Raw genomic sequence first — 20867 nt, 5'->3', positions numbered from 1 at the left:
ATCTATGGAGTCGCATAGAGTTGGACACGACTGAAGTGACTTAGCAGTAGCAGCAGCAGACAAAGAAAAGAAGATTATGGAAACAGAAAGCAGTAGCATTATCTCTTTCTCTCCTATCGGCTGGAGATGAGATGTGAGCAGGGGGATAGAAGTAGTCCTTTTCAAAAAGAATCTGAAAAAGAAACATATGGATAGATAGATGGGCTTCACTAGTGACTCAGTGGTAAAGAATCTGCCTGCTGATACAGGATATGTGGGTCCAATCCCTGGGTTGGGAAGATTCCCCTGAAGAAAGAAATGGCAACCTGATCCAGTATACTTGCTTGGGAAATCCCATGGACAAAGCAACGTGGCAGGCTACAGTCCATGGGGTCACAAAAAGTTGGACATGACTTAGCAACTAAACAACAAACAAAATACAGATAGATCTGAACTGCTGTACTGTATATCTGCAACTAACATGATATTATAAAACAAGTATACTTCAATAAAAAAATACATAAATTTTATAAGTTAAAAAATAGAAAATAAGTATTCCCTTTCTCCTCATGAGTGCCATTACCTTAGAACAGACTTTTCCTAAACGCCCACCTTGCACAATATTTGTAACATAATGTGTGCCTCAAAATAAGCAATCTTTGCATCAAGTATTTCTTTGGAAGAAAATGGAATATTTAACCTCCTAGCAAAAGATTGATTGCGCCCCTGACACAAACTTTTGCACATTCTTGTATCTATATCTGAATTGGTAGACTCTAATGCTGTTAAGTTCAGTTCAGTCACTCAGTCGTGTCTGACTCTTTGCGACCCCACGAACCACAGCACGCCAGGCCTCCCTGTCCATCACCAACTCCCGGAGTTTACCCAAACTCAGGTCCATTGAGTCGGTGATGCCACCCAACCAACTCATCCTCTGTTGCCCCCTTCTCCTCCTGCCCTCAATCCTTCCCAGCATCAGGGTCTTTTCAAATGAGTCAGTTCTTCACATCAGGTGGCCAAAGTATTCGAGTTTCAGCTTCAAAAACAAGACCGGGAGCTGACTGTGGCTCAGATCATGAACTCCTTATTGCCAAATTCAGACTTAAATTGAAGAAAGTAGGGAAAACCACTAGACCATTCAGGTATGACCTAAATCAAATCCCTTATGATTATACAGTGGAAGTAAGAAATAGATTTAAAGGACTATATCTGATAGCCAGAGTGCCTGATGAACTATGGACAGAGATTCGTGACTCTAATGCTGACCCTGGTCTTAAACACGCAACTTGCTTTGGCCAGTGAGTCAAAACCAAACTTGATACAAGCGAAAACTTGAAAAATGAGTTGCAAATTTCAACTTCTTCCCTTGGACTCTTCTAATTATCTGAAGACATGTCCAGACTATCCTTCTAGAGAATGAGAACCATGGAAAGGAATCACTCGCATAGCCAAGAACATCCAGGATCAGCCCACAGCCAGCAGGCCACAAGACATGTAAACAAGCCAAGACCAGAGCTGCCTAGCCAAGCATAGCCAAGATCAATGGAACTGCCTGGTCAACCCACAGATTCATGAGGAATAATAAATGTTTGCTGTGTTTTTTTTGTTGTTGTTGTTTTAACACAGAAGTAGCTAAGTGATGTACCCTTCTTGAAGATTGCAATGGACCGAATTGTGTCACCCCAGAGTTTGTATGCAAGGAGAATAAACCATCAATCCTAAAGGAAATAAACTCTGAATATTCATTGGAAGGACTGATGCGGAAGCTCCAATACTTTTATCACCTGATTGGAAAAGAGCCAACACACTGGAAAAGAGCCAACACATTGGAAAAGAGCCAACACATTGGAACAGACCCTGATGCTGGGAAAGACTGAAGGCAAAAGGAGAAGGGGACCAGAGAGGATGAGATGGTTAGGTAGCATCACTGACTCAGTGAACATGAATTTGAGCAAACTCTGAGAGACAGTGGAGGACAGAGGAGCCTGGCATGCTGCAGTCCATGGGGTCACAAAATCAAACGTGACTTATTGACTGAAGAACAACAACAACAGAATTCAGAGGTTGAAGTTATAACCCCTGATGTGATGATATTTGGAGACAGAGTCTTTCTGAGACAATTAGGCTTAGAAGAGGACATGAGGGGTTAGGCCCTCATGACAGGAGTAGTGCCCTATAAGAAGAGGAAGAGACACGAGACCCCTGTCTCTCTCTCTGCCTTGGGAGGGACATCTAAAAGTCAGGAAAACACCCTCACCAGAATTCAAGCACACTGGCACCTTGATCTCAACTTTAGCCTCCAGAACGGTGAGAAAATAACTGTCTGTTGTTTAAGCCACCTGTTTATGGTATTTTGTTATGACAGCTCAGCAGACTAAGACAGATTTGGTACCAAGCTGTAGTGCGTTGCTATAACAAACATCTAAATATGTGCAAGCAACTTTGGAGCTGGGTAAAGGGTAGAGGCTGGAAGAGTTTTGAGATACGTGAGGAATATGGACAATAAAAACAATTCCCGTGAGCTTTCAGACAGAAATGAGGAACGTGACATTGCAAATTGAAGGAAAGATGACCCTTGTTATAAACTGTCAGAAAATTTGGTTGAATTAGATTTACTATTGCGTGGAATGTAGAACTCATGAGGAATAAAATTAAGTATTTACTTAAGGGGAAGTCTAAGTAAAGTGCTGAAGAAGTGGCTTGGTTCCTCCTGAATGCTTGGAGTAAAACACTAAAAGAGAGAAATGAAGAGAAATTATTAAGCAAAAATGGGCCAGAACTCAAAGATTTAGAAAATTCTCAGCTGATCCATATTGTAAAAAAAATTTTAAAGTCTATTCTAAAAATATTAAGGGTATAACAAAAGTTTGAAAAAGCATCTTAGGTGAAATGCATGAACTTAATCAGTAAGCCATGAATAGACATGAGATGATGTTAGCAGAGATATTTCCAGTTTGGGGTAGAAAATATCAAAATAAATTAAGGAAACTGTCAGACATCTTCACTATTGCAAGTTAGGTCTATAGAGCTGTGTATGTTTGTGCATGCTCAGTTGTGTCTGACTCTTTGCAACCCCATGGACTGTAGCCTGCCAGGCTCCTCTGTCCATGGAATTTTCCAGACTAGAATACTGGAGTGGGTTGCTATTTCCTTCTCCAGGGAATCTTCCCAACCCAGGGATCAAACTCACATTTCTTGCATCTCCTGTGTTGGCAGGCAGTTTCTTTACCAGTTGAGCCATGGGGGAAGCCTGCTCACAGAACTAGATGTCTGTAAATGTGTGCTATCTTTCAAGAAGACAGTAGAACGTCCAAGGCAATTCAGATACCATCAAGGTCACCGTTCCCACTGCAGTAGGCACAAGGACAGGAGTCAAAGCTGCTGCCACCTCAGTGTGACAGGGTGGGCCCACTGGCTGCACAGCCACAGGGGTGGGGTCACCCCACGGAGACATGGGGATGACAACCCCCGCAGTGACTCTGAAGGGCAGAGCATCGAACCAAAGTCTGAAGAGAATTATTCCAGAGTCTTAAATCTAACGCAGACTGACAATGTGTTTTGGGCTTGCCCAAGTCAATCACCTCATCTTTCCTCCCTAGTTCTCCCTTTTGGAATGAGACTGCCTATTTTATGCAGTCTTCCACTATTGTATCTTGGAAGCATGTAACCCATCTGGTTTCACAGGTTCACAGCAGGAGAGGAATCTTGCATTATGATGAGTCATACCTCAAGGTTCACCCATATTTGATTTAATGATATGAGATGAGAATTTGTAGTTGAGTCTTTAGTCGGTCCTGAATGAGTTAAGATGGTGGGGGCTGTTGGGATGAGGTGAATATATTCTGCATGTAAAAACAACATGAACTGGGGGGAGGTCAGGGGCAGAATGTTGTGGACTGAATTGCGTTCTTCAAATATTCATATGTCAAAATCCTTACATTCAATTTGATGACATTGGGTTGGCCAAAACATTTGTTCAGATTTTTCCAGAACCTGAATGAATACTTTGAACAACCCAATATTCAGAGATGAGGCCTTTGGGAGGTAATTGGGTTTTGCCATCATGAGAAGAGGGCTATCATGATTTAGTGCCCTATAAGAAAAAGAAGAGGGACTTCCCTGGTGGTCCAGTGGTTAAGACTCTGTGCTTCCACTGCAAGGGGGCATAGGTTTGATCCCGGGTTGGGAAACTGAGACCCCATATGCCTCACATCATAGCCAAACCATTTTTTTTTTAATTTTTTAAAAAAGAAAAAGGAAAAGGAGAGACTCCAGACCTATCTCTTTTTACCATGGGATGACCCAGCATGAAAGCACCCGCCGCAAGATGGGAAGAGACCACACCAGAACCTGACCATGCTGGCACGCTGAGCCGCCCTCCAGCTTCCAGAACTGTGAGAAAGGAAATATCTATTGTTTGAACCACCACTTTGTTACGGCGGCCCAAGCAGGCTGAGGGGGTATCATATATAATTAATGTCACGCAGACTGATTTTGGGCTTCCCTGGTGGCTCAGTGGTAAAGAAATTGCCTGCAATTCAGGAGACCCAGGTTCGATCTCTGGCTTGGGAAGATCCCCTGGAGAAGGAAATGACTACTCACTCCAGTATTCTCGCCCGGAGAATTCCATGGACAGAGAAGCCTAGCAGGCTACAGTCCATGGGACTGCAAACAGTTGGACACGGCTAAGCGACTAACACTTTCACAGATTTATTTTACCATTTTGTCCCTCTCCATGAAACATTTCAGAATATGATTTCAGAGACAACAGTCCAAGGAGACATTGGGATGAATAAATTGCAATAAATAAGTGCCCTGGAATGTCATATTTTAGAGACATAATAAAGAAAGGACAATCAAGATTTAATGATGGAGTGTTCTGGAAGAGTAAAAGAAGGAGTAAAAACAACATATGTTTAAAAGCCAGAGAACCTGAGTAGACTGTGGACTTGAAGACAGAACCAAGCAACTCAGGAGAAGTGGGTTTGAGGGAAAATATTGAAGGACAGGGAAACCGGGCGTGCTGCAGTCCATGGGGTCGCCAAGAGTCAGGCATGACTCAGAGACTGAACAATAACAACAGATTTGCTTTAGAGAGAGTAAACCTGATGGCAATGTACTATCTCTAGTAAATGAGATTTAGCAGGCGTCAGAAAAAACAAGAACAATGCCAGGGGAGAGATCGGACTGGTTCTACAGATTCTAAGTGGTGAACGATCGACTCATGAAAGAAGACCCTGCCGAGGGAAGAAATTCAGGAACTGAGTGAGGCATCTCCAGATGCCGTGATACAGGTGAGCCAGACATATAGAGGCCAGGGCGGGCAAACAAGACCACTTCTCACTTGAGGTACATTTTGAGGCAGATTCAAGACTACATATACCTCCAACTGTTGATTTCCTGGTAACCTGACAACAGTGTTCATGAGTCATTTAGCCATTAATTGAATATTGATTCACAGAAGGGCAACCAACCAAGATGGTGACCTAATTGCAATTATGTTGCCTGAAGAACAGTCGAAAGAGCCAGAATCCTTGAACTTGGAAAAAAGGAAGAGGGAGATATGGGGGCGGGGGGAAGGCTGGGCATTGCTTTCAGTTCCTGTAAAGGCTTTTATGGGAGGAAAGCAGAGCAGGAAGAGTGGCTGCTCCTCAGAGGATTCTTCTGTGCCCTGTGAAGGCGTGGCTCCTTCCCCGGGGAATCATCAGTTGGAGTGGAAGAGCCATCTGCCAAGATTCTGCAGATGGATCAGTATGGGAGTGAGTGAAAATACCCTCAGGGCTTCTTCCAAATCTGAGATCCTGCATCTATTAATACAAATACGCTGTCTCCTTTTCTAATTTAGACTTTCTCCAGGAGGATCTGCAACCTTATATCACCAAGAAAGCAAAACAAGGGCCTTCAGATTGGGTCCCCATGACCAAAACCCATAAAAGGTGAGCTGGAGACCTCAGACTCAAAGAAGTGTCTTCTGCTCCATCCACACCTCTCATACCCAACAGTGACGAGCAGACAGTACACATCTGTGTACCACCTGACAAATTGGAGAAAAGCAGTATCTCCTATGTGACTGTACCTTGAAGTCAGGATTGAATTACATACAGTCAGCCCTCCATATCCACACGTTCCACATCTGCAGATTCAATCAACCACAAATAGAAAAAACAAATTTTTTTTTTTAAATTTCAGAAAGTTCCCAAAAGCAAAATTTGAATTTGCTGCACACTAGCAAATGTTTACATAACATCTTCACTATACAACTATTTACATAGTATTTACATTGTGTTAGATATTCTGGAGATGATATAAAGCATACAGGAAAAATGTGGACAGGTTATATGCAAATTTTAATACTATGTCATTTTATGTAAGAGACTTGGGCATGCTCATATTTTGGCATCTGCCAGGGTCCTGGAGTGAACTTTCCCAGTTGCTGAGATGGTAAAGAATCCACCTGCAATGCAGGACACCTGGGTTTAATCCCTGTGTTGGGAAGATCCCCTGGAGAAGGAAATGGCAACCCACTCCAGTATTCTTGCCTGGAGACTTCCACGGACAGAAGAGTCTGACTGGCTATAGTCCGTGGGGTCACAAAGACTGAACAACTAACATACCAAGGTCCTGGAACCGGTCCCCATAGATACTGAGGGATGACTGTGTTTCCTATCACTCTCAATAAATTACATTTTATTTGGTGTCCAATCTCCAAACTTTAATAACCTCTTCCAAGAGGAAGACACCAAAGTTTCCCAACAAGGTTCATTTCTCCTTTGGCCTCTTCCTCAGCATCTTCACATATTTGATAAAACTTAGCAAAGGCTTGATTATAAAATCCAGATGAAGCCACCTGGGTTTCAGGATATAATTTGAAACTTGGCTGCTTTACTCACACAAAAGAAAAGAAACCAAGTCAACTACAAGAACACAAAGCTTAATAAATGAAAAATGTTCAAACGTTATATTCAGATAGGAAAGTGAATGTTTTCCAAGGAAAACAATCTGCTGCCTCTAAAAGATTAGAGTGTCTTTCAGAGGTAATCAGTACTCATCTCCAGGGCAATGGATACTAAGGAAAATACATGATGTATGCATATTCTCTTTATTTGGCGTGAAAAATGTGCTTTAACCAGCATTTAAAACTTCAGGTACTGCAACCAGGCAATCTAAGTTCAAATCCCAGTTTTTCTACTTACTGGCTGTGTGACGTGGAATTAGTCATGTAACCTCTCTGAACTCTAGGTTCCCAACCATAAAATGAGAATAAAGTTAGCATCTACCTTATAGAATTGTTGAAAGAATGAAATGACTTAATCCATTTACAGAGCAATAAAACAATTCCTAGTACATAGTTGGTGCTCAATGAATGTTTGTAATGATAATTGCTGTTGCTTTTAAATAGTAGAAGAGAAAAAGGTCTGACTTTTTTTTTTTTGAAAGAGTTTGTGGAATGAAGAAAGCCACATATCTACTGAGAATTACTCAAAATACCTGAGGTAGAAATAAAATGTATCCACTAGGTCCTTCTGAACCTCTATCTGGAGCAGTTCAAAACTGGTACAAAGAAAAAAACAAAAAACAAAAAACATGGCCTGAGTAGAGGGCAATTTTCAGAAAAATTAGCTCTCGACTAGCATTAATGAGATACTCACTCATTTTTACAGAGGAGCAGCCTGGAACAGTCAATGTCAGAAGGATGACTTTGTTTGTGTACACACAGTAAAACAAGTGTTTGGGTAATGGAGTTTATACCGGTTAGAAGCTAAGGAGAGTACTTAACTTGTAACTTGGAATTTATAACTTTCTTTATCCCCTGCTTTGAGGGTTGCTTGTAAAATCTGACAAGACAATATTGACAACTTTCTTAATAAATGCATATATTTTAGAAGACAGGGAATAAATTTTGTTTTCAGCATATATTTTGGCCTCTAATCTTATTATGGTCTCCAATTTATTTTGCCCATCAGCACACAGTGCAGAAAACCTAAATTAATAGAAATACAACTGGCGTTTAGCTAGATTCATTTTGCAAGAGCAAGAAAGTAGGAAATAATGGCTAATATAAAAATAACTATCATTTGTTGAGCACTTATTATTGTGTTAGGCCCTTTCTGCATTTTTACATCTATTATCTCAATCAGTATTCTAAGAATCTTTCAAGATAACAATGTGTATTAGAGTAACTGATGCTAGCTAAATCCTTACAAATTAATCCCCAAACTCAGTGGGGGAACTCAGTATAGATTTGAGTGCATGGTAAGTCGCTTCAGCCGTGTCCGACTCTTTGTGACCCATGGACTGTAACCCGCCAGGCTCCACTGTCCATGGGAATTCTCCAGGCAAGAGTACTGGAATGAGTTGCCATGCCCTCCTCCAGGGTCTCTTCCTGACCCAGGGGTCAAACCAGTGTCTCTTAACATCTCCTGCATTGGCAGCTGGGTTCTTCACCCCTAGGGCCACCTGGGAAGCCCCCCAGTATACATTTGCATGTCACTAAATAATGTCTGATGCAGGCCAGGTGACTCTCCTGGGTAGCACTCTTCTAAGGGATGCCTTGCAGTGTGGGGTTCCTTCTATTATGGGGTTCCAGCACCTCTGAGTCTTTTGCTTCTTGCCCTATAGACAGGGGAGAGAGGAAGAATGTGGAGTAAGTATAGTGCAAGCAAGTGCAAATGCAAGTCGCTCAGTCATGTCCGACTCTTTGCCACCCCATGGACTATACAGTCCGTGGAATTCTCCAGGCGAGAATACTGGAGTGGGTAGCCTTTCCCTTCCCCAGGGGATCTTCCCAACTCAGGGATCAAACCCAGGTCTCCTGCACTGCAGGCAGATTCTTCACCAGCTGAGCCACAAGGGAAGCCCAAGAATACTGAAGTGGGTAGCCTATCCCTTCTCCAGCAGTCCTTCCTGACCCAGGAATTGCACTGGGGTCTCCTGCATTGCAGGCAGATTCTCTACCAACTGAGCTATCAGAGAATATCAGTTTCTAAATACTGCAGCCCATAATTAATCTATATTACTTCTGCTTATACCCCATTGGTCAGCAATCAGTCACATGGTCAACTGTACTGCAAGGGAGGCTGGGAAATGGTGAGGAAAATGTAGACCCCTGTAAATACTAAAAGTATCTGCCATGCAACTTAGCCTGTGGTCAGCGAGTATATTTCCTTCCCTCTCTTCAAACACAGAGCACACTTACCCCTCCTCAAAGGAAGCAATCTCAACTTCCATCTGGTCACTACAACCAGCTGAGAGTCCAGGTCTTCTGGGTTCTGTGAATTTCTTGTTGTTAAGTCCAGATACGGCATCTTTCTTAATATCTATCTATTTGACTGTGCTGAGTCTTAGTTGTGGCAGGCAGGATCTTCTAGTCTTCACTGCGGAACGTGATCAAACCCTGGTCCCCTGTATTGGGAGCATGGAGTCTTAGCCACTAGTCCATCAAGGAAGCCCCATGGATGCGGCATCTCTTTATTCAGTGTCCTATGAATGAAAAGGAAAGTGATGGAGAAACCAAAAGGCCAAGTGGGTTCTCTCTCTCTCACATACACACAATACAAATGGTATAACAGCAACAGAACAACTATAATAAAAATCCCCATCCAGGAAAGAAAAAATGGCAGAAATCACAGCAGTTACTGATGCTACACATGGCCAGGCTGATATACCCACCTTCTACCTCGTGGACAGAGAAGATTCTGGACACAGCCTTGGATCTGCTCTTTGGGGGAACTCCTTTGTCTGTTTTTCTCAATGGCCAGCTGTTCCTCCACCTCTAAGATGTGTGTTTAGGAGCCAGCCTCCAGGCAGTCCACCTCTTATTTGTGGAAGAAGTTGTTTTCATTCTTCATTGACATTTTCCGTATAGGGTTATGGTTATTTTAGCAATGTAAGTCCCTCAAAAAATCGTCAGGCTCTTGCAAGCCATCAAATCTATGTACTGTCTCTGTATTCCCTTTTATTTTCCTTTGTAACTTAGCTATGTCACTCCTGGGTTCATGTCACTCTTGAAACATTTGCCAAATGCAGTCAATAGTGGCCAACGCACACAACTAATGATGTTTCCCCCATTTTCTCCTTCTAGAGCTACAAGGTTACTTGGCACACATGACCTTCCAAGTTGTGACAGGTGTTAATTTCACCAAATATGTTGTCACTGCAAAACCCAGCATCTCATCTTTCCAACACTTGGTATCAAATTAACACCTACTTCCTGACTATTAGGCCAATGCCACCAAGTTTAAGATTTTGTTAGCAGTATCCCTTGTGCGTTACTGATTTTGGTAGTTGTCAGGGGAAATAACTCTAGGCACTGTGATAAATCACAATGATCCCATAAACAGGTCTTGCTAAGTACCTTATACGTGCTGTCCAGTTGCCAGGTCATGTCCTACTTTGCAACCCCATGGACTGCAGCACACCAGGCTCCCCTGTCCTCCACTGTCTCCTCGGAATTTGCTCAAATTCATGTCCATTGAGTCAGTGATGCCATCCAACCTCTGTTGCCTTCATCTCCTTTTGCCTTCAGTCTTTCCCAGCACCAAGGTCTTTTCCAAAGAGTTGGCTCTTCACATCAGGTGGCCAAAGTATTGGAGCTTTGGCTTCAGCATCAGTCCTTCCAGTGAGCATTCAGAGTTGATTTCCTTTAGGACTGACTGGCTTGATCTTCTTGCAATCCAAGGGACTCTCAAGAGTCTTCTCCAGTACCACGATGCGAAAGCATCAATTCTTTGCCACATAGCCTTCTTTAAGATGCTTATTAGTATTACTGAAAATGCAGTATTAGGGGTGTTATATGCAAATCAGTTATTTGAACATATTTGTGCTTAACCTTTATTAATTAAAGAAACCAACACTCAATAAATTGGGCTTCCCTGGTGTCTCAGGGGTAATCTGTCTGCAATACAGGAGCTGCAGAAGCTGCAAGTTTGATCCTTGGGTCAGGAAGATCCCCTGTAGGAGGGCATGGCAACCCATTCCAGTATTCCTGCCTGGAGAATCCCACGGACGGAGGAGCCTGGTGGGCTACAGTCTATAGAGTCACAAAGAGTCAGATATGACTGAAGGGGCAGAGAAGAAAGAAAGTAAGTAACACATCAGAGTTCACATATCTGGGATAATTGATCCAAGTCTATGACACCACCTATGCTTGTGTCTCTGGACGGCTCTACAGTATAAGCCAAAACAAAAATATGTTCCACCATGAACTCTGCTTCTATAGCAAAGGAAATCAGAAACCGAAGCACTCCCTGAAGTTGTAAATCCTTTCTCTCTTTGCTCTATTCCAGAGGCATTACCCTCTATCCATAGAATAATAAAAGTTATTATTATATAATAAAAGACAACTCAAAAACACAGTGGAAAAATAATCTGTAGTTTTTGAGATGGTGAATGAGGTTCTTGTCTTGAAATTTGTTTGCATAAGTTTACACAGTGAGCTTACTTAATAGATCATGCCTCTGTCAATATTTCTATCCTCCGCCGAATGGTTTATTTATTTAATGAATGTTTTCTGTATTAATTTAGGGAATTTTTTTATGTCATAAACGTTCATTAAATCTGGCAAAGGTACACAGTGTCCAATGTTTACTCTCTGTACAAGCTTCCACATATTAACTTTCCCTACGGGAACATAAATGCAAACCAAAATTGTCACAATCGTTACTTGATCTGAACCCATGCAATATTTTATCCATTCAGTAAATGTTTATTAAGTATTTGCCATATATCGGGTGCTAAGCAAGACAGGCTTTAAGATAGACTATAAATATTTTTAAATCACCAATTTCAGCTGACCACACTTGAAGCTGGCTGAAATTTCAACTCACAAATGTGTGTGTGTGCATGTGCGCGCATGTGTGTTTAATGGCAGTTGGGGAAGAGTGGTGAAAATAGTAAAAATTGCTAACATCGATTACAAGTCTAATGTCAGAAGACTTATTCAGCTACATGGATAGACTGCAAAACAAATTTCCTTCCCAGAGATGATAATTTTCTTGCAGAATGCAAATAACATCATTTTAGATATTTTCCCCTCTTAGTAAAACACAGTGTACACTAATTTAAATTTTCAAACAGCTGCATTAGGGAGAAATTGTATGGAAATAATTGTCAGTAAAAGTGATGTTTAAACACAATTTCACTAACATCACTGTTCCATAAATGGGGACCTAAACTTTCCTGTGTGCTATTTGCTTCCAATGAAGTGATACCACTTGGTCTTAAGGCATCACTTTTAAAGGCAAAAGCCACTTGAAGGAACATGGTGAGGCGAGCAATGGATAAAAGAGAGAAATAGAACCGTTTAGATATCCGAAACCCTCGCTTTTCATTTGCCTCAGCCTGGGGTTTGCAGGACGTCACCCACTCCCACTCATTCCTAACAAGAGTATATATTAAGCTCTTTGAAATGTGAGTATTATGGGAAGGATCGCAGTTGCTTTAAATTATAGAAGTTGGCAAGTGCCTGGGAGGAGCAGGAGGTTGTTTAAACCGAGAAAGACAGTTGCAAAACTTTGTACAACAGTATGAGCTCCAAGCTTCAAAAGTATTCTCATGCGCAGACCAGCACTTTATTTTTCATCAAGCTATTTTTTGAGTTGTTTTGAAGCCGCTTCAAATAATAAACACATATTTCTGCTGGAAACATTGTTTAATGGTTTCTGAATTCATGGGACAAGAGAAGCAAGAAAGCCTCATGATTTGGTGGAAGGTTTGATGTCAGCAATGCCTAGAAAAGGTAAGCTTCCCTTTTCACTGCATGTTTTCTCTTTTTTTTTTCCACCCCCCTCCTGTTGGCTTTCATCAGCAATATTTACTGAAAGGATTTAAGACAGCTACTTGTAGGGAAATGGGGAACTTGTAGAAAGTATGTCAACAAATGATAAGTCAGAGGTCGGAAATCCTCAGCTGTAGTGTTTTCTACTTTCTATTCCGCTTGTCACAGGAACCTCTGTGAACCATTTTTGAGTACACGAAAAATGCCATTTCTCTCAGAAATTGTGTGCAGGTCTTCAAAATCTCCAATCTGATGTGCCTAGCATTTGCCAGTGTGCTGTCAGGCTCATGTATTGCCAATGTCAGAATGTCTATGTTTTCTTGTCCCGTTATAGGCAATTTAACTTCCAAAACTGTGATCTTGCTATTAACTCAGAAATCTTTCCCATGGAAGACTGTAACATTAGTCCAGAAATTCTCTGAAGTGTACTTACTCTGAATTCTTATGAGCTTGTTCTGCAGCCTACGTTTTTTAAAAGTTAAATAAATCTTTTGACTTCTCTTTTGGAGTCACACAAAAGGACTGTTACAGCTATTATGTCCTGGGTAGGGAGAAAGAGTTCAACTCAAAATCTGTGAAGTCGCGGTTGACAGGCAATGCTATGGACTGAATCGGGTGGCTGGGTCCTCCTGGCTGTGCCTCAGAAGCAGGCAGGAGGCAGAGAGGTTATGACAGTCCTGGTTTTCTGTGCCGGGATCGTAGGAGAAGCATCTTGTGGTTTTAGATGAAGGGGAACGTAAGTAACGTGTGTTTCTGTTTCCTTGAGAAAGCCTGTGATATCAGTCTTGCCATCATTTCAAGAGAGAATTCCAGGTGCAAAAAATCTAGATACAGAAAAAAAGAGATTTGCAAATTTCCCCCCACCGGCAGGTTGAGATTTTATCAGAGCTCACAGTCATTCCTCACGCACACACATGAACTTGCAGGCGGAAGTTAGAAAACTCTGTGCGTTTGCTGGAGTCTGAATCGTTTGGGATACCAAGGCGACCTGGATCTATGAAACCCACTGCTGGCAGAAACTGATCACAGGTCGGTCAGGCCTGGGTGAGAAAGTGGGGTGCTACCCAGGAGCCCTGGCTCTCGGCGTCCAAAGGGCTCTTTGGGTACCAGTGGTTGACGCTGTTTCTGGAAAGCTTTTCCTTCTGCGTCAAATTCTAATGACATGAAGTGGATTACAGCATCTTCCCCTGCCTTTGGGGGTTCTTGGGGATGGGAGATAGATTAAGATCAGACGGAAGGACAGGGATTGTAGAAAACTGAGCAGCCAGCTCCATCAGCTCACTGGCAAGGCGGTGGGGAGAGAGCTTAGTCTTTTTCTCTATCCACGTTTGTGAGTGGAGGAAGTCGGACCCCAGCCTTGCCCCTTCACTGTCCGGTTCCTTCCCGGACTTTTCTCTGCTTCCCTCTCCCCCTCCTGTATGATCCACGCCAGCCACGCAACCTCCAGAGGGGGAACAGTGGGTTGGACAGACAGGCTAGCATCTCCTCCTTCTCGTCCTCTCCAGCCATTCCCAGACCAGTTGGGGAAGCCCCCGCCCTATTTGGAGGGGGTCTCCAGGACCCCACCCCGTGACCTCATCGCAGGCAGCCGGAGAGCTGGGATGGCCAGGGGTTGCGTGGCGCCTGAGTGCACCCCGGGGATGGGTGCGGCCACGCGCGCGCGGCGTGGCGTGAGGGACTCGCCCCGGGATGCAGCGCGCACTTCCCATCTCGGGCTCCCACGGAGGCTGGCGGCATTTCTGGAAGCCAGAGCCCCCAGGCCCCGCCTCTGGGCCCCGAGGAGGCCCCAGAGAGGACCAAAACAAAAAGGCAATTAGAGTTGCTAATGAAGCCCCAAGCCAGATGACTCATCTGGGGCGCAGCCACAGGGGGCGGGAGGCGGGGTGTGGGGCTTTGCGATGAAACCTGGAAAAGACGGGTCAGGGTTGTCCCCGAAAAGGATGCTGCGGTGCGGCCCAGTGTGAGCTAATCACGCCTCCTCACCTCACCGAGGCTGGGACAGAGGCCACATCCGTGAGGGACGAGAGCGTTAACCAATGAACTGCCGGAGTGCCAGCGCCACGCTGTCCGAATCTTGAAAAGCGTTGGAACCAGACTTAGCCCAGGTTGCCAGCTACAGCCGCACACCCCGAGTCCGTGGATCCGGACCTGGGAAGCCCCAGACTCGGGAATCAGCCCCTCGGGCGCCTGGGGAGGAGACACTATTGCAACTCAATAGACCTTAATTATGTGTCCACGGAGCGCCAGAAGCTTTGCCAAGGCTCTTTGAACTTGGCCCATGATGGAGACCCCAAGTGGGAACAGCCTGGAAGGTTTATGGAAAACTGAAGAGGGCTTTGTAAATCAGCCAGATGAAATCAAAGAGAGCTTCTGGTTGCATTTGAACTAGACCTTGGCGGAGGTGTGAAATATCACGGGAGAGATCACAGGGTCAAGAGCATCTAGGCAGAAGCCAAGGAGCAAAGAGAGATTAAAGGTCATGGCTGCTCCGAAGGGAGGTGGTGAGGCTCTGTTTCCTCAAGTCTATTTCAGGTCAGTTTCATGGGTCATTAATAAGAGGATAACCAAAAGTACCTCCTGGTCAGGCAAATTTGGGAAAGCATAAAACTGTACACCACAGAGGACCAGAACTCAGGCTGTAGGGTCACAAACATGTGACTTCAAATCCCAACTCCACCCCTTAATTGCATTGTGAACTTGGACCCAGGTCACTCCATCTGTCAAGTAAGGCCCATTATCTGCATTCTTATGAGGACACTTGGAGGATTTAATTAGAGAATTAATGAAAAAGGCCTACTATCAAAGTGTCTGGCTAAGTGTCATGGGGCCAAAGTGTCTGGCCCCATGAATGTTAGTTATTCTGACTAGTTATTAGATGCTACTTTCTTTGCTGCAGAAATTCTTACATTTTAGTTCCTTGATTTGTCCTCTATCTCTCCATGAGTGGGTCATTAAAGTCTACTGTTTTCTAACTCATTAGAATATGAAACCACTTTTTTCTTCCCCGAAAGAGTGTCACACATGGGGAACTTGGAATGCATGCTAGAATATGGTTGGGTTGGCCCAGTGAGTTGAGGCTACCATGGCCTGCAAGCCCATGAAGTTTTCCAAGATTTAATTGAAATTTATCAGTCTTCACCAGCTGCTGCATGAACAATCTTCCCTATTTCTATGAAACAGAAACCCCCAAACTGGGGTTCTCCTATCAAAAGAAATTGAGTTATTTTCCTTAAAACTATAGTCAATTTTTATAAGGAAGAGAAAAATAAGAGCAAAGCAAATTCTTGTCCATTCTGACTTTCACACCTTAAAGGCCAACCTCTGCCTCTGGTTTGAGGGCCTGTATTTGGTGGGCAAAGGCAAGGGCATAAGCTAGAATAAAACATGATCCCATCTTCAAGGAGTCATCAGTCAGATTGTTGTTCAGTCTCTAAGTTGTGTCCGACTCTGCGACCCCATGGACTGCAGCACATCAGACTTTACCATCTCCTGGAGTTTGCTCAAACTCATGACCATTGATTCAGAGACTCTAGCAATAAGGTAGAGAAAATAAAGTGTGTGTCCTCATTTCAAAAATGCAAAATTAAGTTTACAAGGAAGAATGTAGGAGGGACTCAAAGTGAATTCTGCGAAAGGGAGGCCTCAAGTCTCTGGAATGATCAGAGCAATAGGTAACTTTCTTTGACATTTACCAAGTGTGAAGAACTGTGCTAAGTATTTTGCAGTGATGACTCATGTGTACCTTATAAGGCTACAAGGTGGGTGTTGACTTCCCCATTTCACAGATGAACAAACTGAGCCCTAGAGAAATGCAGTAACCTGCCTGAAGTCTTCCAGGAAATAGAGTATGTTCTCAAACTCAGGTCCATCTGATTCTCTGTATCCCTCACCCAGGAAAGACTCTTCAGAGGAGATAATGTGTCACTTGGCCTTGAAGGATGGATACAGATTAATGGGAGGGGAATTTCAGGCAGTGAGAAGAAAACTAACAAAGTCATGAACAAGACCAGGATGGGGAGTGTCAGAAAATCCACCTGGTGAAACAAAGGGTGTGCATAGAAAGAAGAGGGAAATGAGCTCTAAAGGCTTGGTTAGATCTTAAAAGTTTTCGTTGTCTGTGTGGCCAGTCGTGTTTGATTCTTTGCAACCCCATAGACTGTAGCCCACCAAGTTCCTCTGTCCATGGGATTCTCCAGGCAAGAATACTGGAGTGGGTTGCCATTTCCTTCTCTTCCTGATCTTCCTGACCGAGGGACCAAACCCTCACGTCTTGAGTCTCCTGCATTGGCAGGTGGATTCTTTACCATTTTGGCACCTACAAGGACAAAAATTGATGTTTGATGATGGGTGTTAACTAGACTGACTGTGATATTTCACAATATATACAAATGTTGAGTCAAGATGTTGTACACCTAAAGCTAATAGAATGTTCTTTGTTAATTGTTATCTGAATTAAAAAACAGAAAAAAAAGAAAATTCTAAAAAAGAAAAAAAAGAGTAGTTAGCTAGAAAATGCCCAAAAAGACATTATGAAAATGTAGGCGAATGCTGTTATAGAAATATGTAATTAATAAAAATTTATGTTATTTTCTGGGGGAAAAAAAGAAGACTTGGTTGGAGAAAAAAAATGTGGTTGGAATCAGATCATAGAAAGCCTTGAATGCCAAACCACAAAGTTTGGATTTTTTTAATAGAGGAATCATTAAAACTTTGTAAACAAGAAAGTAACAGCCTGGCAGTGGTTTAGAGCAATAATTGAAGATGATTAATCAGTGTGTGCAGCAGGGGCAAAGAGGAAACCTCCAGTTACTAGGAAGTCATATTTGTCCAGGTGGGAGACAGCAGTTGTTTGCTCCCATAATCCCTAAGGGATGTGGATGCTCGTCAGACCCAGGCTCCTAAACCTGCTACCCCAAAGCCTTGACCACCACAATGATCTTTCCAAGCAACGACCGTGAGGCCTCACTACATCCAGATTTAACCCTTAAAACGACAGAGGGGTGGAATGGAAGGGGCAAGAGGGGCTGGCGGACCTCTGAGGACTTTCTCAGCTTTCAGACTCCACGGAGCTACAAACTCTGAGCGCTTTTACGAACACCATTACCCACACATTTCGCCATTCGATCACCAGTTTCCAGACTTGTTCCTATAAAACAGGCCTGTTTCCAAAAGAACTTGAGAGTCTACAAAACTTTTATGAGTTTACAGCTATAGTGATTGCGTAATAATGAGATTGGCATGCAGGGATTACGGGAGGGCATATTTTCATATATTCCTTCAGGAGAAATTTTCATCCATCCTCTTGGCTGTCTGCCTTTTGCAAAAATTCAGCTGTCCTCCCCTTGTGTCTGAGAACACTTACAGCGGTGCAAAACCACCCCAGGATCTTGTGGGGTTTGGATGTTTTTTTTTTTCGGCTGTGACGAGTCTTTGTTGCCGTGTGGGCTTTTCTCTAGTTGCAGTGAGCAGGGGCTACACTTCAGCTGCAGGACACAGGCTTCTCATTGCAGTGGCTTCTCTTACTGTGAGCTTCTGATGGCTCAGACGGTAAAGAATCTGCCCACAGTGCAGGAGACCAGGGTTCTCTTATTGAGGAGCACAGGCTCTAGGGTGCTTGGGTTTCAGTGGTTGGCATGTGGGTTCAGTAGTTGTGATTCATGAGCTGTAGAGCTCAGTCTCAATAGTTGTGGTTCACAGGCTGACTTGCTCCATAGCATGTGGGATCTGCCCAGAGGGCAGGCGGATTCTTTACCACCGAGCCGCCAGGGAAGCCCCCTTGTGGTACTTTGAATAATAGTTCTTTGCGCCGGGGTCCTATGACTGCCAGCAGCGCCCACATTAGAAATGGCAGCCCACTCCAGTACTCTTGCCTGAAGAATCCCATGGACAGGGAAGCCTGGAGGGTGGGGTCCACGGGGTCGCAAAGAGTTGAACATGACTGAAGTGACTTCTCACTCAGCACTCAGCTCCCGCAGAGGGTGAGCTTCAGAGAGCAGGAATGAAGTCATCTTTAGATTTTCCAATGCCTTACAACTGTAGTAGATCTGAATCAATCTACAAACACAGGTCTGCAAGAAATCTCACATTTTTCCATTTTATTTCATACAACTTAAATCTGATTCCAAGAGTTTGTGGCAGCAGGAAGTTTAGTTTCAGAAGTGATCAGGCTCCTACCCCCCACCATCACCAGAACTGGGGAGGTCTTCCTTCAGATCACTGTGCCCTCTCTTATAAGTTGCCTGTCCCTTTGATGTCTGTGGACTAGGCTTTCCAGCCCTGCTTAGGAAGTGATGGTCACTGTCCAGCCAGGAAGCTGGGGTCTGAGTGATCCTCAGCTGTCCTGTCCTCTGCTGTCTGGCCACACAGTGTTTCCTTCCACTTCTTACGGATGCCCCGGTCCCCGACCCCAGGCCCCCCGGGTCTGGGGAAGTCGCCCATCAGAGGCCCTGCATTCTTCTCTTTCCCAGCATCTACTCTTGGATTTGGGCTTTAGGAAAGAAAGGAAGAAATATTATTTTCAAGAAATGTCTGCTTCCTGCTCTGCCTGTATAACCTTGAAACAAAGAAGCCCAAGGAGCCAGGCAACCTTCTTGCGATAAGTTGGGAGTAGAGAATACACATGAATAAATATTTCCCTAAGTTATTTTGTCACATTACCCAACAGGTATTCAGTAGTGGCTAGTAGAATACATCTTCTGATAATTGATGAAATGGCATCTTCAGAGTTGCTCAATTGATCAACAGAGCTCATCAGGCTTTTTATTAAAAACCTACTATACGCCAGTGCCTTGCATATACTGTCTACATGGCCCCATTTTCCATATAGGAGAGGTGGATCACTTACTTAACTTCCTGTGAGCACTGTCGGGGTGACATAGGCATTTAAACTCCAGTTGAACCCATCTCCAAAACCCACACCCTTCCCGCCCTGCCACATGGACTTCTGGCAACGATTTCTAATTCTCTAACTAGCAGTTCAGAGCCCTGGTATTGACTCATCCTAGAGTAGACATTTCCAATTAACATTTTTTAAGCTCATTTTGGTAAAGTATAGTTGATTTACAATGTTTTGCTGATTTCTGCTGTAGAGCAAAGTGATTCGGTTATGCGCACACACACACACACACACACACACATATACACACTTTTCATATTCTTCTCCATGGTGATTTATCACAAGGTATTGAATCTAGTTCCCTGTGCTTTATGGCACAACATGGATAAACCTTGTTGTTTATCCATTCTCTATATAATAGTTTGCCTCTGCTCACCCCAAACTCCCAATCCATCCCTCCCCAACTTCCTCTCCCTTGGCAACCTATAGATCTGTTCTCTGTAACATTTGTTTTAAGTAGAGATTTTTTTCACCATGAACATACTCTGACTCTGTTTGAAATACTGACAGTCTCATGGAATGGTTTTTTACCCCCATCTCATCAGTCATCTGTGAGGCAGCAGGGATGGAGATTTAATCCTATTTGAAAGATGAGAGCAAGGCAAAGTGACTTGTCCATGGCCAAAGGACTAGAAGGGAGATCAAAGTCCCACAAGCATTTGTCAGTCTGTCTCCTCAGCAAGGGGCAGGAGTTAGTCCTAATTAATCAAAAGTTAACTAGAAGACAGCGTTAAATATTTGCACGTTTAGTGCCTGCTCATACCGCCAATAAAAGGAAACCATAGCTGACCTTGTTGCCTTAAAACGCATCCTGCTAGATGTACACGAATGATATTTGAAAGGTGTTGTTAAAACTTCAGTTGGTGGCCTTGCCAATTGCCAGCATCCTCAAACCAGGTTACTTTCTTAAACTAGTAAGTTATTTTTTTTTCAGTTTCTTTCTTGCACCTTTAATTTTTTTTGGAAAAAGACTTCTTTAAGTAATTTTGACCCCAGGCCACCGTAAAATCTAATTTGAAATCAGTATCATCTCAGTGTAAGGAGTCTTTGAATTACCAACCCATTTTATTTTATCACGGGTGTTCATATCCATTCCTAAGATCCTTAGCCTGAACTCTTTTCCTTGCCAATAAAGACCACATTCCTTGGTATGATCATGGCGTGGACAGTTTGAAAGTCGGTCTCTTGCCCGCTTCCTCGTCCCCTTCACCCCTACTA

General features: G+C 43.4%; 1 protein-coding gene across 1 annotated transcript in view; it reads left to right on the top strand.

Moving 5' to 3' along the window:
- The first annotated feature begins 12330 nt into the window (after positions 1 to 12330).
- The window catches only part of C1QTNF7 (C1q and TNF related 7), a 118922-nt gene continuing 110385 nt past the window's right edge, over positions 12331 to 20867 (top strand). The window contains exon 1 of the mRNA XM_061145489.1: positions 12331 to 12715. Within this exon, the coding sequence (XP_061001472.1) occupies positions 12694 to 12715 (22 nt within the window). The 5' untranslated portion in view covers positions 12331 to 12693. The remainder of the gene's footprint in view (positions 12716 to 20867) is intronic.

The sequence above is a fragment of the Dama dama genome, chromosome 6 (genome assembly GCF_033118175.1).
Source record: "Dama dama isolate Ldn47 chromosome 6, ASM3311817v1, whole genome shotgun sequence".
Classification (NCBI taxonomy): Eukaryota; Metazoa; Chordata; class Mammalia; order Artiodactyla; family Cervidae; genus Dama; species Dama dama.
The sequence above is the reverse complement of the archived record's forward strand: the minus strand, read 5'-3'. Positions and strand labels throughout refer to the sequence as shown.